The sequence below is a fragment of the Prionailurus viverrinus genome, chromosome A1 (genome assembly GCF_022837055.1).
Source record: "Prionailurus viverrinus isolate Anna chromosome A1, UM_Priviv_1.0, whole genome shotgun sequence".
Lineage (NCBI taxonomy): Eukaryota > Metazoa > Chordata > Mammalia > Carnivora > Felidae > Prionailurus > Prionailurus viverrinus.
In genome coordinates, this window is record NC_062561.1 from 236947771 (window position 1) to 236966020 (window position 18250).

General features: G+C 51.0%; 1 protein-coding gene across 4 annotated transcripts in view; it reads right to left on the reverse strand.

Annotated features, from left to right (window-relative positions):
* Nucleotides 1–1549: 1549 nt before the first annotated feature.
* The window catches only part of ICE1 (interactor of little elongation complex ELL subunit 1), a 57172-nt gene continuing 40471 nt past the window's right edge, over nucleotides 1550–18250 (reverse strand). For 2 of the 4 annotated variants that reach the window (XM_047853862.1, XM_047853885.1), the window contains 6 exons: nucleotides 17914–18082; nucleotides 15196–15356; nucleotides 11842–12032; nucleotides 9468–9574; nucleotides 3645–3743; nucleotides 1550–2608 (listed from right to left, as the gene is read on the reverse strand). In XM_047853862.1, the coding sequence (XP_047709818.1) occupies nucleotides 2427–2608; nucleotides 3645–3743; nucleotides 9468–9574; nucleotides 11842–12032; nucleotides 15196–15356; nucleotides 17914–18082 (909 nt within the window). In that variant the 3' untranslated portion in view covers nucleotides 1550–2426. Of the gene's footprint in view, nucleotides 2609–3644; nucleotides 3744–7755; nucleotides 8836–9467; nucleotides 9575–11841; nucleotides 12033–15195; nucleotides 15357–17913; nucleotides 18083–18250 lie in introns of all 4 variants that reach the window. The other 2 variants (XR_007151107.1, XM_047853875.1) reach the window with 2 other exon arrangements.

Here is an 18250-nt window from a genome sequence, read left to right on the forward strand (position 1 = left end):
GACCTGTCCATTTACCAGGCAGATTCTCCCACAAGCCTGTCCGCGGACCCACTCTTCTCTCTCCCTTAACGCTCTCTCCTTCGGGAAAGGATCAGCGAGTCCCCGCCACCCGCGGGGGGCAAAATGCATCACCTCACCTGACCTCGCGGCTCCAGCACAGAGAGACGGCCACCTGCCTGCCTCCCTGCCTTCTTAGCCTCGGCCAGGAGACAGCCGCCAAGGGGCCACCCCACTGTCCCCGGCCCACACAGCCTCAAATGTCAGGAGGTACCGAAGCTGGCAAGTTCTCCTTCCTCGTGATCACACACACAGCTTCAAAATAGCCTCCCTACGCCGTCGACTCCCCAACTTCTGCCCGATCTCATCCACCCCCAGACTTCTGCCCGTAAAGGCTGCCCCCTCCACTGCCATGTCTCGTGGTCCCCACATCCCAGACGCACACCTAGGACTCGTGATTCCAACCACCAGCCTCTGCACCTGTCCCCAGCCCCGGTGCCCGACTCCGTGACCCGGGGATCCCGATTCCGACCTGCCCCTCCCGCAATGCATAGTTCAGCAGTGACCTTACTTCCAAGGGGGACTTGAAACCCCCCCACCCTTCGCCCCCTGCACTGCCGCCCTGTGCTCTCCCCCGACTTCCCGACAGGTCTCTGCTTCCCTCTTGCCCTCCTCCCATCATTTGCCACAGTGGAAGGTGACTTCGTGGGACACCTCAGTCAAACCTCCCTCTGAGCATGAACGCGCCCGGGGCCCCCGGGTGCCGGCGACGGGCCCTTGCCTGTGTGACTGACCGAACAAACACCACGCGCTCCCTTCCACAGCGTGCCCGGGGCCACACCGGCCTCCTTCCCGCACGCAGCGGGTTCTTCCCTCTCAGAGCCAGCCGCCTGCCCGGGAGGGTCACTTGTCTCCTTTCAAGGCTCGCTCCCTCCGCCCAGCTCCCAGCTTGCCGGCCACGGCCTCAGAGGGACCGGTGCAGACAGAGTCTCCCCTGCTGTTCCGGCACAAACCTCCACGTTGACCTCACTACACCTGCTCCAATTTCAGACGGCTGATTCACTGGGGGGCCGGGTTTTTCTCTCCCGGCAGCTCACAGGTCTTTGAGAACACAGCCCGGGCTGTCCGCTCCCCAGCTCCTCCCAGGGAGGCCCCAGCACGGAGCCCACGCTCAGTAAATACTGGTAGAAAGAACAACCCGCCAATAAAAAGCTTCCAAAGGGCAGCGCAGAGTTATTTATAAATGTCAATTATGTTTGTTATAACTGTTTCAAAAACACGAGGCAGGAGTGACAAAAGAGTTGTCGGATGTGATTTTTTAAAGGGCAGCAATATTCGTAAGTAAACAAAGAGGGGCCATCAGCACGTAATTACGCGGGATCCAGTGACGCCAAGAGCATCTTGGAGAACACTCACGACCGGCATGATAACAGCACGTGGCGTATTCCTGTGTTGGAGCGGCCGTCTTCCCTTTGGTTAGAGTGGAGAATTTTCCATCTTTGCTGATAACTAACACCCAGTGTCACTCTTGGCGGATGAGAACAATCACGTGTGTGGCTTACTTTTTATTTTTTATTATAAAAAACACATACAAGAGTTTTAAGAAATGATGAATATAAGACAAATCGGAACCACGGTGAGTTATTAAACCCATTTTCTATGTACAAATACTACAATTCCGAAAGTGGAATATCATCAAATGTGAAACACATTATAGCACTGTCCATATGTACACGGCACACACAGAGACCCACCCGCGCTGGCCTCTGAATCGTTTAGATACACGTCGGGACACGACCCTGCAAGTGACCTTTGCTCGGAGGCGCTCCTGGTCCTCCTAGAGTGACAGGGTTTTAAGGAACCGCAGAGACAGGAAGAAGACGCGCTACAACGGGGCCCGAAGGCTCTCCCCGGGTTCCCTCTCACCCGTGGTGCGCCCACCCGGAGAAACAATGGAACCGTCCGTTTCCAGCTAAGACCGCGGAAGAGTCTTCTAGCTCCTTCTTAGCCGATTTATTTTTTCCTAGTCAGCCATTCCAGCGCAAAGTCCAAAATTAGCTCAGGAACCAAATCAATGCTTTTATATTAAATTCATTATAAAATGCCACTCAATTTTAAAAAGCGACTAAAAGGACACTTTCTGCAGCAAAAAAGGGCTAAGTTCAAGTTTTTGTTGTTTGACCAAGACACAATAATACAACCCACATGTCATGGAATCACAACAGCCTTAAGTGAAATGTATGCGGTTTGGGGGAGGGCGGCCCGGCCCCTGCTGGCTCCGGTGTCCTCGCCACAGTGACGGGCGCGCCTGGACATCCTCTCCTCTGCGACGACGTTCCGAAGCCTCAGTCGGGACTCTGCGAGCTGACTCAACTGTCCGGACTCAGACACGCGAAGGCACTTCTCTAGACGCAGGGGCGCACGGCTTCTTAGCCCACCTCCTCGGCGCACAGGCAGCTAACTTCCTCCAGGCAGCTGAGCACCGCGGAGGGAACGCTGTGAGAGGTCTCTCTGCGCCAGGCTTCCAGGATGCGGGAGATCTCTGCTGGGTTGCTGGGACTCAGATCGCAAAGCGCGTACACAGCTGCTAGCTGTATGCCCCACGGTATATCTGCAAAGAATTTTCCTATCAGTCGCTACGCAAGAAAATGCTTGTTATTCAGAATCTGAATGCCGTAATCTGCGGAAACACTCTTCACACACAGGACACTTTCTGCCAGCAGTGAAAAGTATCAGAGAAAAAACCCACAGTGAAAAAATTAACGAAGACCCATCCACACGTGGCAAGAAACAAAACGGCAAGAGAGCCGTGTGCAGGCCGGCACCCAGGGCACGGCCAGGGTGTCCGAGCAGGAAGCTCTGGAAGGATCACGCTCCACATTTATGTTGCGATGGAAGCTGGATCCCGGAGCGTTCCTCAAATAAATGATTCCATTACATAGCCACTGCGAGTGCTTATGAAAGGGCTACTCTGAAAACAAACAGAGCCTCCAGAGGAGAAGAAAAGCCCTTCCCCGGGGCAGCACTGCCACCCGCCCCCCGCCCGCCATGTGCCTGAGAGGCCGGCCGGTCGGCAGAGGAAGGTAGGTTACAGCGAGGTCACAGACCACGTGTGCTAGGCTTCTTTCTCATTTAGCTTACGTTTATTTACAAGTCCTTTAATGAAAATTTAATTTAGGTGAATTTCAGTTAAAACTACAATTCAAAGAACACAACATAAAACCCACATGTGCTCAAACGTCAGTTCTGAAACACAGCTTTAAAAATTACTCACCCCTCAAATAAACATTTTAAAAAGGTGGTGGGGGGGGGCGGGGGCGCCTGGGTGACTCAGTCTGCTGTGTGTCTGACTCTTGATTTCGGCTCAGGTCACGGTCCCAGGATCGTGGGATCGAGCCCGGTGGCGGGCTCTGGGCTGTGCTGGAACCTGTTTGGGATTCTCTCTCCCGCTCTCTGTGCCCCCCCTCCCCCTCACGCGCACGCCTTCTCTCGAAAATAGACACACATTTAAAAGCATGAAAACCACGCATTTCCCGCAGCCGCCCGGCAGCGAGAGGTGCACAGTGCAGGGCGCACGGTGGGAACTCGCAAGAGGCTTAACGGGGCCGCGAGGGACTCAGAACAGTCTCAGCGGACACGGGTCCTACCTTCGTCCTGGGCATGCTGAATAAACATGCCGATGACGGAGCTGATGCTTTTCACAGCAGACGGGAACCCTTCCTTCAAGCCCAACTGGCCCAACCGACCTAGGGGGAAACAAACCGAAACGTAAACGGTCTTTGGTTACATGACAACTTTTCCCGAGAATGTAAAATTCACGTTTTCTCTCTTACGCCGTTCCGCACATTGAGGTGAAGGATCCTCAAGCTGAAACGGGTACCTGTCCTCACCCGAGAGCGGGCGGAACAGGAAAGCATCGGGACGCCTAAAGCACCCCTTGTCCCCCTGGGGGGTGGGGGCAACGGTGGCCAGGGTGACTAACCGTCCCTTCTTCCGGTCACACGAGGGCGGCACGCACGTGCGGCTTTCTCCGCCGAGGGAGCCGAGAGGGAGCTCAGCGGAGCGCGTGGTCTCGAAAGGCTCCGCGCGACACGGCTGACTTGCGCTGGGTCGGGAGGGCCCAGGCGAGGCCGCGGCGCCGGCAGCCAGGTTCTGGACCAGCACCCTTCCGAGCGGCGCGGCCCTGGCCGTGCCGCAGCCCGGGAGCACGCGGGCGTGGTTTGCACGGTCCCCAGGGTCCAAATGATTTTCACAGCGGAACAACGTGGACTAAGAGGCGACCTGCCTCCTTCCCGATGCTGAGATAAGACCCAGGCTCAACACCAGCGCAGATCGGACGACTGGGCCCGCGGCACCAGTCACGGCAGCGGCCGCAAGGGGGCCACTGCTGCCACCAGGAGCTCCCGGTCAAAACAGCTACTTTCACGGAACGATGCCCCCTCCGAAGCACCAACAGTTACTCTTGCCGCGGCCAGCAGCCCGTAAGCTGCTGTGGGTGTGGGGGGCACACGGCACACCGGGGGCCTGGCCAGGCTCCGGCCGGGGCAACGCACCGAGGGGGCTGCCTGAACCGGGAGGGAGGCGGTGCTCTTCCGAGACACGCCCACATTTCCTCTGCCGAATGACTGACAACCTACAGCTATTCGGACCCAGACAGACCTCTTCTCAAAAACGAATAAAGCGAGGAAATTGATCACTGCTGTCAGTGACAAAATGTGCGCTCTTAAGCCAAATTAGAATTTTGGAAAAACTTCCACCAGCCATCCTGCGCCTGACAGCTTCAAAATTTAAGACTTCTCTGATGAGATTGTGACGATATTAATGTCTGTCTTCTGGATGTTGTTGATGGCTGGAAGATGTGTGCAAATCAGTATTTTCCGAGGGAGCAGCGCGCCTTATGAAGTCGCCCTGGAGCCCTCAGGACCCGTGACCAGCGGGTGATGCGGCAGGAAGGCCCCCTGGTGACGGTTCAGACCCCACTCCGTCCGTTTAGGGAGTCGGCACTTGTGAATTTTTACGTGGTGTCCCAGCATATCCACAATGATCTAAAAGGGCTATTAAAACACTCAGGAGCTCCGTACAAAGCTGGATTTTCTTTACACACTTCAACCAAAAAACCCACTGCAAGAGCCCGGTGCAGCGCGGACAGGCCCTCGGATCCTGGCAGAAAAGAGGATCTGCAGCAAGTTAACCGTTCTCCTCGAGGTCGGTTTTGTTTGGCAACCACTTTCCACGGAGAATGTCATTTATGTTAACACCGGTTTATCATTACTGGCTTTAAGTGCTAACGGAAGCTCTCCCCCAGTCAGTAGGACCTGCAGTGACAAGCCCTGGGGGTCCTCGGTCCTCACCGCGGCGGGGGGGGGGGGGGGGGGGGGCGGGGGGGGAGCCACATCCCGCTGAAGGCGGAGGAGGGAGGAAGCGCGATGATGCCACGCGCCTAGCCCCGCCCACCTGGATCCCTCCCGTGGTCCGCGGTCCGTGGAGGTGGGGTCCGTGGAGGTGGGCTTGCTTCGAGGTGGAACCCCGTTCCCTCCCTCCAGGTGCGGCCTCGTGTTCTCCGCCCCTCCTCTCTCACAGGAAAGGGATTCCAGACGAACTTGGATGCCCTTTTATCCAAGTCCTTTTCCTGAGTTTTTAGGACATCGCCCTGTAACCTCACTCTTCTGTGTCTGCGTTTTCTCAACTCTACACACACCCTCAGCTGTATATATATACGAACCCAGGCCACCAGCTTCGTTGCCATTTTGAACACGGAGAAACTGAGACATAGGACACTGAAGTAACCTTCATCACTTAGCATTTCCTACAGGAACCAACTCAGTACTGGTTGCGTGCAGCCCAAATGCTGTCACAGACGGCTGGATAAATTCCTACTGATGGATGGATGCCTGGAAAATTTCGAATCCAGGATGAAACTATAGACATCTGGATAATTCCCGGGAAATCTCTCACCGAGGTTGAAAAGTAATGTACTTTAGAGATCAGGAATTTCAATCAGTGATCACTCAATTATCTGCTTCCAATTAGATCAAACTGCTGTCTGCCCCCATGTGTCCTCTGAGACAATCTACTAGGGGTGCTCAACATACACGTGGCAGCTGAGCAGGGGGAAGGGCGTGTGCCAAACAGACACAGGCTCGCTCAGCCCGGGATGCGCATGTCTTCCCAGATAATATAATGGCCCCTTTTCTTTAAATTAAAAGTACTTAATGAACTGGATTTTATAAGCTCTTTAAATTAATGGTACTTTCAAGGATCAAATGATCAGTAATCATGAGTCAGAGGTAGGTGGCTTGGGGGAAAGACCTTAACGCACGAGAACAAAGATGAGAGACAAATCTGCCCTACAGACGGGAGAAACAGTCCCCCCAGAAGGAACCTGAGTCCAGGGGATTCGGCCACGTGAAAACACAGGTAAGAGACACGGAGTTCACCTCGCTGTCAAAGGTAACAGCCCCCAGCACTCAGGGAAGCATGAGGGAGGCAGCTGGGGGCCTGCGGGGAAGGTGACCGAGCAGCCCCCCCGGGTTCCCTCAAGTCTGCAGGTGCCGGCAGGCCACGGAAAACAGGAGTTGAGGCGACGTCAAAGAAAGGGTGAAAGAAAGGCCTGGCAAAAGGCTGGGTGGAAATGGACAAGCAGAGGCTACTTCAGCCTGGCCTGCAAACGCCTGATGTGGGCAGTGCTCCCCTGGCTTCTAGGCTAAATACCAGGTGGGCCCTGGAGGGTTCCCCAGCTCTTAGGGGCAAAGGTGGCGCTACACGGCTTTGCACTCGACCGAGTCCAGCAGCAGACAGACTTCTGTCTCCGCTCGGCCACCTTCAGCACCGAGGGACCTCAGACGAGGGCTTGACCTTCCCTAGCCTCACCGCTGCCCTGAAATGAGCAGACTGAAGCAGGTTCTAGCACTTCTCCACATCCCCCTTGATCTAGAACAACCCAAACACTCCCCAAAATGCTCTAATACGCCATCACTCGAGCACGTTAGAAGAAACCCCACTTACTAATCATGTACGACCCCCTGCGGACAGCACTGCTCATCCCCCCATCCTACGTCAGGTAACCCCGGGCTGTTCTGACAGAAAGCGGCTTGGGTTTCCCGTGGAGTGAAAATTCATTTGGGATTTTGCCAATTTGGAAATAAAAATAAAGACGACTCCTCTATTCTTTGAATGATGAGTGTGTCACTACTAGGAAAATCACGGCTCACCCGTTTGTGTGCCGAATTCTATAGCGTCAGCTTCAGAAACTGCAGGAAGGTTCTCTAATGGAGTTTCCTCTCAGAAACGGCTCAAACTCCAAATGGGACAGCTGTGCAGGGGGTCCGTGCATATCCGGCCAGGACCCAACTTCTCAGAGCTCTGCAGTTCTAGAGAACAGGCCTCACCTGTCTCTGTCCCCACCCCCCGCCCCCATCGCCCAGCGCCACGGCTTCGGCACCCACAGACGACCAGAGCTGGCCAAGCTGAGCCGCCCTCTCCGGCACCGGCCTCTGCCCGCCAGCCCTCCCCACACCCGCCTCGGGCAGGGATGCTGCGGCGGCTACGCCGGGTGTCTGCAGACCCCAGGAGAATCCTCCAGGCCCGTCCCTGCGCTCACTTTCACCCTTACCACTTCCTGGCTATCCATCCTCCGAATGACACTCGTGTGTTTATATATGATCAGCTCATCCCGTAACGCTGTTAAGTACACGTCATCGTTTACTCCTAGCTTATGTAACTTCACTACATATGGCTTAATTATGTAAGTGTACACACATTCTTTAAGAAGCTTCTCCGGGCATCTGGACGACCGGCCAAAGGTGGAAGGCACGGACTCCGGAGAGCCAGCTTCAGGGGCGAAGCACGTGTGGGGCCGACCGTCCACCACAGGTGCACGAGGATCGCACGGAAGCCACCAGAAGCGCAGCCCTCCGCTCTCCCACGCCCGCTTCCTCTCCCGTCACAACCAACAAGTGTGTAAATGGACAACCTCCTGCAACAACAGCGGCAAAAATCACACAGTATTTTGTAAGCGTGACTTCAAAAAGTTTCGTGTTCGTTTCGAAATCCAAAGATACTTTATGGAGGTTGATATATGTATTTATAGACTTAACATCTTTTCCTAATTTTTTCTTCAAGAAGGTTTCTCGGTTTAAAATAAATCAGTTCAAACTACGAACATCGGTAAGAGAAGATGCTGCCGAAAGGAGAATGTGCAGACACACACACGGCCCGTCTGCCGCCCCCTGGCCCTCGTGTCTTTCCTGCTTCCTGCTGTCGCGGACTGTCCCGGGGGCCTGCAGGGAGGGGCTCTGCAGGGCCCGTGTGGCGGCGGTGCCCACGGAGCCGCTCGCCCCCTCCACCACCCACGCCTTATTCATCTCTGCAGGTGGCTCTCTTCCTCCACGGTCGCGGGCAATCACTCCGGGCTCGCACACTTCACTCCAAGTGTATTTTCTGTCCTTTCCAGTGAAATTAGAGTCTTCCTTGAAAGCAGGTTGCCGTCTTGAACCATTTTACACATTTATTTAGCGCAAGGTTCTTAGGTTTGCATGTGAAGCAGATACAGAGCAGGAATACCTTCTTGCTGAGACGGTAACAAAAGCAGCCACAGACAGCTCTAAGTAGAAGACTTACTTAGACAACGTAAATAATACTCTCAAACCTTCTTTTGAGCGGTACTGTCTTCAAGTTCTAAATAATTCAACTCTAGAGATACTTGAAAGTCGCAGGAAGTACCTTCAAGGATCTGAGGGGCTACAGTGCAGGTTATCAGACGAACCTTGTTTGTTGTGTGTCGGGGGGCAATGCTACATGCTGCAGACAGAGAAGTCAGTTCCGAGTAAGGAGAGCCTTCTGAAAGGTAACAGATGTCATCACGTAAATCCCGCAGGGCTTAGAGAGCACCTCATCAGAGATGAGGCAAAGAGGAAAAAATGAGTAACACTAAGAAATAAAAATCTGTGGCAGACAGGGAGGAGCAGAACCAAAAAGCCACTGAGGTCCTCCTTATCTGAGACGCCTCATTTAAAATATGTTTACACAGCGATTTTCATTCCTACATTTCAGCTTGGAGGAAAACAAAGTTGGTTCCCAGTCACAGCACCACAGGACGTGACCCTGCCTAGGCAAACAGGAAAGAACCCGGGTGCCTGGCGGGCAGGCAGCCGACTTTCAGGAACCAAATGAGACCAGAGTGTCCTTCAGAGCAACTCTGTGCCCCGGCTGGCATATGGCAGTGTGTGCCTGTGCGGCTACGAACAGTATGAACTGAGAAGCACACGTTCAATCACACACAAAATATACTGGCACGAACACTTCATCTCTGGCAGAGTGGAGTAGGAGAGTAAGTGAGAAAATATCTACTGTGACGGTGATAAAGTCACTCGTTATGGTCAAGTTTCCCCCAACGTGTATTATTCCACCTTTATTCCCCTACCAAGACACGATCAATAACAAGAAAAGGCTTAATAAAACAGACAACTCACCAATCAGCCTCAGAATTGATGCTATAATAATGTCGGGAGTATATGCAATGTTTGCATGTCCTTTTCGGTATTTTATCCACTTATCCATGACGGGCCACAGCTCTTTACTACAAAACAGTAACAGCACGCATGCGTGTTCATGTGCATGTGCAGGAAAAGAACATATGTGTGTCACCGCTCAGATATCAACAACTTGAAACTGGCCCATAAAAGACGGACAATTAGTCAAGAAAAGGGACTTCTTAAAAAAATTTTCATCTGTTTATTTATAAAAACAGGCTCCATGCCCAACGTGGGGCTCGAACTCACAACCCTGAGATCATGAGGCACACACTCTACCAAGTGAGCCAGCCAGGCGCCCGAGAAGAGGGACTTCTGAAGATGGAACTTTTTAGGTTAAAATGAGGACAGTCACAGGAGGCTCACACACTCTCCAGCTATTCGGGGAGTCTCTGCCCACACTGGCTTCAAAGAGGCTACAAAGAGCTATGTTTGCATCTTGAGTCTGTTTCCGCCCTTTTCACAAGGCTTTGAGTGGAGAAGCTGAACAAGGTCTCCAGGTCCCAGAACTGGCGGCGGTGGGGGTCTGGATTTTCACTGGCACCCTCCAGACGTGCGCGTGGCCTCTGTTTCCCAGAAGCCTAGCGTGTCCTCGGAGGAGCATGGAGCTCAAGAAAACCACACTGTCGAAACTTTCTACTGACTGAAACACTGCCAATTCCTCTTTGCCTTCTCTCCTTCCAAAACCCGATTTCCTTCTTACATAGCATTTGTAGTATTCGAAAAGCTGAGTGACAACACACAGGAGAATAATGTAACTTAAAAGTGCCCCAAATAGCACATTTGCAGAGAATGTTACTCCACTAACTCCGGATTTTTCTTTCCACATGCTTCTCCATGTGCATGTACGTAAAAACCTGGGGAGGGTGACCACAGCGCTTAGGGCTCCGGGACTGGAGTTGCTCAGGCAGAGATCCCGGCCTTCCACACCTTCACGCCCAGCGGGGGGCACTGGCCAAAGGACCTCTGGTGAGAACCACTTCCAGTGGTCTCATCGGTCACCCTGCCCACTGGGCTCCCACCAAGAGCCAGGGGATGAGGCCCACAGGAGGCCCGCGTGCCTTTCCTGACAGCCCTGGGCAGACGGCTGTCACTTCCTTACTTGTCAGCAAAGGACTGTGAGATGCCATCATGTCACTACCCGAGCATCCGTTTGTAGCTGTGTATTTTAACACAGCCGTACCTCGTTATACAGAAGTACCACCGTTCAATTCCCTACTGTTTCACATTTAGGAGTGTAATCTTTCCCTAGTGTTAAGGAGAAAAAAGGAGAGTACACTTTCCCACAGAATACATTCAAGTATCTCCAGGATACGGACTATCAGTCCTTTGTGAATCCTTTTTCGGGTCATAAACTCCTTTAAACCAGCCTTTCTGGGGCGCCTGGGTGGCTCAGTTGGTTGAAGTGTTCAATTCTTGATTTTGGCTCGGGTCATGATCTCACGGTTCGTGGGAACAAGCCCTGCATTGGGCTCTGCGCTGACAGGGCAGAGTCTGCTCGGGGTTCTCCCCCTCCCTCGGGCCCTCCCCGCCCCCACACAACCCCCCTATGCAAGCACACGCACACACGCACACACACACACTCACTCTCTCTCTCTCAAAAATAAATCACCTCAAATAAATAGATAAATGAATTAATTAAATAAAATCAAAAGACCCCCCCAAACCCTTAGCCTTCCTAAGTCAGGTCCCCAGACAATTAAGATCTAATAAGAACAATTGTTTGAGCAGCTATTTTCTCCTTCCCCCCACCTCCCGGTCTCCCAAAGATGGCACGCTGCCAGTGCCAGAATTCTCCAAGCCCAGAGAAAGGCAGATTCGTTACATAAAACAGATGCCTGGGACTCCGTTCTCTCCTGAAAGGCCAGGTGAGGAGAGCCGCTAATCTGGACTCTCACTCTGCCTGTTCTCGTGGGTTTTCCCAAGTATTTGAAGGTTAAGATACGATCGTCACACTTCATCCTACGCTACTGGCTGAGCACTTCCCTCGGTGGACACTGCTCCGCATGCCGGCTTATGCCAGCGAGCCCACACCCCTGCTCCAGGAGATTCCTTTCCCCTTGGGACAGAGGTAGTAATAAAACAATCTAGGGGAAGAAGTCACAGGCACCACAAAAAAACAACGCAAAGACATGTGACGACAATATGAGTCCTTCAAGGGTAGTTTTACCAACTCTGACCCAAATCCAAATGTCATTTGTACATGTTTCCGCTGCCTTCAACAGCAAAATCTGCTCCAACCAACTTCAGCAGCCATTCAACAGACTACCTTCCAATCCAACACCCCAGCTCTGAGTCAGTGAAACGGCCGTACCTTATAATGTTGTCGTGTGTCCAAATCCACTTCTGGTGGCAACACAGCAGGTCGATGGCAAATATGTATTCCCAAGTGTTATCACTCAGATCCTCACCAAATTTTTCACTGGACTGGAATTCTGTTTTTGGACACAGCTGTATGGTCAAAAGCAGCTTAGAAACCATGAAACCCACATCCACAGGAGCATTCTAGCAAACGAGAAAGGAAAAAAACAAAATACAATTTAGACTTTCAAATACAGCACCTTTCATTTGTAATCTCGAGTGTAACAAGCATCCCATGAATAATCATTTAATTTTAAGACACCTTTTGAAAGCTGTATTGGAATAAGGAACTACGTTTATCTTAGTCATAATACTTGTCCTAAGCTGATTATAAACCGGTGGTGGGTAGGCCACAAAAAAAGCTCCAGGCAGGATGCAGAATCCAGTCAGGTAGAAAACAGAGCAGCCGCAATCCAGATAGAAATGCAAATTGTCATTACCTCAAAGCAAAGAATTAAAAAGTTGTAATAAAAAAATTTTTTTAACTTCAAAAAAGTCCTTTAAATTCTAACATCTTCCTGATGCTAGATATCAGTCTTGTTACAGAAATTGATAAAATTTAGCCAGTACTGGACTCCTTGGCCTGGCTTCATTCACACCTGCGCGCATTTGTTGATATTTACCCACGTCCTTGTACCTATTGGCGGTCTGAACGCTCCTTGCTGCTGAATAGTTCTCCATTACATGCCGGACCAGTGTGCTTATCTACTCACCTACTGACAGGCTTCGGGGCTATTCCGGCCTCAGGTGATGCGCGAGAATGCTGCTGTGAACACACATGTCTTCGTGTGGACGTTAACTCGACCTCTTGGATAAATACCTAACAGTGGACTTACAACTTTTTCTTTCTCGTCCTATTTTCCATTGGGTTTTGTTATCAACGGTAAATAGGAAGCTTTCAATCTTTTCTTATACTTGCAAAAGGCTAGAATAACTTGGTTCTTTATAAGGTGCAGCAAAATTCAGGTGGAGCCTATACATGCTTTTTATGTTTTACATCAACTTCTCCCCCTCTTCTATAAACGTTAGCTGACAACAGCTGTTTCTTCAAGTGTTCTGCCCCAAAACCAACTCTGATAGTGTTTATTTCGTTAGAAACTGTCCTTGGCTTCCAAATCTGCCACCACAGTTGTGGCTAGTGGTCTTCTCGCACCCTTTATCCTACGACCGCAGTTCTATTTTCTTTCTCGTTTTGAAATCTTCAATATTTTCCCTTTTCTCTTTTTTCATTAGTCTGACCTGAGAGCTATCTGTTTTGTTACTATTTTTTAAAGGCAATGTGTTTTTCTTCTATGTGTTTTCTTTTTGTTCACTGCTTCATACCTTTTGAGCTATATTCTTTTTTTTTTTTTCAGATTGCTTCTCAGATTTTTAATTTTTAAAATAATTATCAGCCACTTTATCGGTTTAATAATGAAAACACTTAAACTATGTTAGTGAGTCTAAGTTTTCCCAAAACTAGAGATCCTTGGTATGAAGGGTTTTCCTTTTCAATGACTTGCGAAACACTGATCTTACTTTTGAGTTCCTTATTCCCCAATTGTCCAGGATCATATATGCCAACTTTCAAGATGAGCGGGGGAGGGCACAGAGAAGGAGACACAGAATCGGAAGCAGGCTCCAGGCTCCGAGCTGTCAGCACAGAGCCCGACTCGAGGCTGGAACTCACAGACTGCGAGATCATGACCTGAGCCGAAGTCAGATGCTTAACCTACTGAGCTAGCCAGGTGCCCCGGGAATCTTCACTTTTTAAGAATTAAGGTTTTCACGTAACCAAATTCATGATGGGTTTGTACATGTGCTATAGGCAAACAGAAAAATTAATATTCTTCATTCAAGTTTACCTTACATATTAATGAATTCCAGTGCGTCTACTCTTTTTTGTCTCTCTGAGAGAGAAAATCTGCAAGTCTTGTACTATAATGGCATTCTTCCCCCAAGTATTACTCGTTTTTGTATACCCTGGACTTGGTATTTTTTTTTTTATTTAATTTTTTTTTTTTCAACATTTATTTATTTTTGGGACAGAGAGAGACAGAGCATGAACGGGGGAGGGGCAGAGAGAGAGGGAGACACAGAATCGGAAAAAGGCTTCAGGCTCTGAGCCGTCAGCCCAGAGCCTGACGCGGGGCTCAAACTCATGGACCGCGAGATCGTGACCTGGCTGAAGTCGGACGCTTAACCGACTGCGCCACCCAGGCGCCCCTGGACTTGATATTTTTATTTGATATATGGCAAACACATTTCTTACAATTCTGCTTTTTTCATAAAGAATGTCTTTTATCATCAAATCACCCATATCTGGTTTCATCCTGAACAGGCCAGAGGAGCAGGTTCCAGTGCAAAAGCAGGGGGACCAGGCAGAGGCATGTGGCCCCGCGGGGGACCTGGGGGTGGGGGTGTGATGGTGGCCATCGCGGTCGATGGCAGGAGACGGAAGGGCCCTTCTGACTCAGTGACTGATGGGAATCTGATGATGCCTCCCAGGACTACACTCTGCTTTGTCTGGACAAGTTGCTAAACAGATGATAACAGACTTGCTTTTAAATATTTCCTTAACTTGTATCCACCAGTAGCCCCTTCCTGTACTTTTCATAAGAAAACAGAAGTCTAACGAATATTAATATCAAAAAGTACCAAAAAGGAAAGCAAAATGGCATATAAAATTCCAGTACGTGCATGAGCCAGGATAATATTAAGAGGATATTAATACATAGTCATTTAAAAACAAACCAAAGTCAACCCGTCACTGAATTCGACATCTCTTTGAGTTTCCCGCTGGCAATTCAACATCCAGAGATTCTCATTCGATAAAAGCTATACATAAAGGAATACCAATCTAGATGCCGTATTAGCACTCAGTTACCAAATAAACGCATAGGAACAAAGTACTTAAATAAATAAAAATCCCATCAACCAAAAAGAAAAAGAGAGTACAGATTGAAAAACATCAAAACGAGGAGTTGAAATTTTTCACCTCACCATTTTTTTTTGCCTCTCCAAGTGCCTACTGCAGACGGCCCCTCTGGGCCCTGCACACGTACACGTGGACTTCATCAGCGGTAAACCAGTGGACAGAAGAAACTTTTGTTAAATCAGCACAACACGTAAGTCTACACTTCTTCCCAAGCTGGCCCGTGCACATTTCCCGAACTAAACGCATAAGCTTGGGCTAAAATGGTATTTTAAAGGATCTCACACAAAGAGGAATGTCTCTGAAATGCTGATGAACAAGTACGACCCGAGTGAGTACATTCACGTAAGATCTACGAGCACGGTTATGACAATAAGTAAAAGCCAGCCTCACCTTTTCCCAGTTGAGGAACGCTCTCAGACAGTTCCGAACCTCTCCTTTCGCACGCTGCCTGGCAACCAGCTGCATTGCTTTATTAATCACCGACTGGGAAATAAATATATCATGCCACATGTTTGCAATGAACAAAGTCAGTTTTTCTGATTCCGGAAAATCTATGAGAAAGACAGACAGACAATAAACCTTTACATCTGATCAAATGAATAAATTACAAGCTAAGAACAAATTTTAATAATTGTGCTTGTGCCTCGCAAGGCCTCCGAACAGTGAAGGGAGGGAGCCCGAAGAGGCCCCGGCCGCAGTTATTTCAAAATCTGCTTTCTTCTCCCGCAAACCCTTCGCTCTGGCAAACCTTCCTTAATTACATCTGAACCATGACAGCTCAGAAACACCACTGAATTAGGAAAAGAGCCATGGAATCCAAAACACGAAGCCAAGGCAAACCGCTCTCTCCAGATTCCCCAAGCCTAGAATCTTCCCGTTTGTTAAGTGTCATTTCAGGCCACTTTTTATGCATCTGTAAGACAGAACTCACCGGTACAACACTTTTATAAAAGGCTTTCGACTTGGAGAGACGTTTTTACACACTGCGGAGGATGATCTTCTATCGTGAATGCTCTTGCCCACGTCTGGCTTTGTTTAATCAACCTAAGCCACGTACAGCTCACACACGACAAAATGCACCCTTTTCAAGCAGACGGTTTGGTGAATGAATGGATCTGCGTGGCCCCCACCGCAATCAGTTTAAGAACATTTCCGTCACCCCAAATTCCCATGGTCTGACCCTTTCCAGTGCGTCACTTAGTCCCAGATACAGACAACTCTGATCCGCTTACTGTCACTTTCAATGAGTTGCTTTTTCTCAAATCTGTACGAACGGGTTCGGACAGCACGCACCCCTTTCCGTCCGGCTCCCTGACTCCACAGAATGCTTCTGCGGTTCACCCGTGTTGCCACGCACATCAGTGGTCCCTCGCTTTGCGTGGCCAAACAGTGGCCACTGCTTGATACAGCACACTCGTTCTTTTACCTGCTGAGGGATGTGGGCTTCCAGCCACGGGCCACTGCAGATGGAGCTGCTACGAACAACCGCGAGCCAGTCCAGTGAGCTCATGTCTCTACTTCTGTTAGGCAAGGACCGACGAGTGGGATTCCTGGGTCATTTGGTAAGCGAGTATTTGCATTTTATAAGAAACTGCCAGTGTTTTGCAACGTGGCTGAGCCAGCCAACACGGACTTTTACCCGGTTTGGCAGGAAGCGCGTCTCTTCCGTTTCCTGTTCTATCTCATCTAACACTGCAACGTGTTGAAAGAGCAGACGACCAAAGCAACTGCACTCTCTTGATTTGTTCTCTCTGAAATCTTGGGTCCTGCCCCAGGACCTCTGCACATGCCGCTTCCTCTGCCTGGCGTTCTCTCCCTCGCTTTTCTTGGGTACACTGCCTGGCATCTTGCCACCTCAAGCTCAAAGGTCACTCTGACAAGGAGAGCTTCTCTGACCCCACAGACGCTCACAAATCCTCCCTCCACAGCACTATTCGTTCACTCATTCAACAGATACTCCGTGACTGTGGACAGCGCATTGTTCTGGGGTCGGAATAAGTGGGGAAAAGACGAAGTTCCTCCTTTACAGAGCATGCAATCTAGTGGAGGAGAAAGACAGATTCAGACACAATGGAAGCGGGGGTGAGGGCCATGAAGAAAATGCCAGGAGAAAGACCGCAGGAGTCCGTGTGGGAGGTACCACGTGAGCCCCAAGAAAGCTAAAGGGAAAGCTTCCCAGGGGAGAAAACTGTGCCCATGAGCCTGAGGGGCGCGGGCTGAACCCCGGAGGGGGCTCAGCAGAGCGCACGCAGCTCGCCTCTCTCCTGCCCACCACTGACGATGCGCTACGCGAGCCGGGGTCACGTTGGCTTGTGCGCATCTGGGTCGGGCTGTGGCCACCACCCAAGCCCGAGGCCTGGCACGCACCCCGTTACCACTGCTGAGGAAAGCAGGGCCTGAGAGAGTAAACAAGGCGAGGGAGAGGGTGACACACAGCAGCCTCACTCGCAGCCCCGCAGGCAGCGGACATGTCCCGTCACCCGATGCACACGCCCCCCCCCCCGTGAGATTAAAAGATTAAAGGTTAAAAATCTTCATGATCCAGGTCAGACTTTCTGGGCTGCAGTCAAATCGCATTTATGCGCCGTGTCACCGTTCATAAACATTGCCACCGATGATGTGTGATCAGGAAGGAGACTTCTGTGCTGACCCGTCCGTGGGGACGGAGGGAGCGGAGGGGCAAGGGGGGCCCAGGGGAGCCCTCCCAGGATTCCACGTCTCTGGTCCTCGTTTCAGACGCTGCCTCTTCCAGCCAGCGACACGGCAGCACGCTTTGACTCCGACCTTATAAAAGCATCCTCCCGTCTCGTGTGGCCCACACCTGACTCTCGAGTGGCTACACTAAGAACAGACAGGCACACGTCATGACGACACTCTATGCACAAGCGGGAACGCGCGTGCTGCTACGAGCAGGTAAGCCACGGAAACCGCCCCCCGGGCAACGAGGCACGGCTTCACCCGGCCAAGGTTCTTCACGGCCTCGGGGAAACGCACCAACGTCTTGCGTGTTTGCAAAGATACAAGCGATCCCTCGGCTGCAAGGACAGACCAAGTGCCACAGGGTAAGTACACAGATGTCAACACAAAACGACCACCGTGTGAACGCACCTTCCTTCAGTAGACTGTAGCAAAACAGGCGGGCTCGCTCCAAGTCTCCCAGTTGCCGGCATATGCCCACGTACACCCTGCAGAGGGCGTGAATGTAATTGCGCTCCAGGGAGATCTTCTGAATCTTCAGTTCTGAGAGGATGGAGTGAAGCAAGCACTCTGCTAGATGCTGGGTCGAAACACAAAGAGAAAACACAACGTATACCGACATTTCTTCTGCTTACTAAACAACGGCCACAACTTACAAATGAAGTCTGTCGGGACCACACAACGTGCCCCGGAGCAGCCAGCAGAGGAGAGCGGTGACTGCGGAGGACAACCCGCCTCGCTCGGCCCA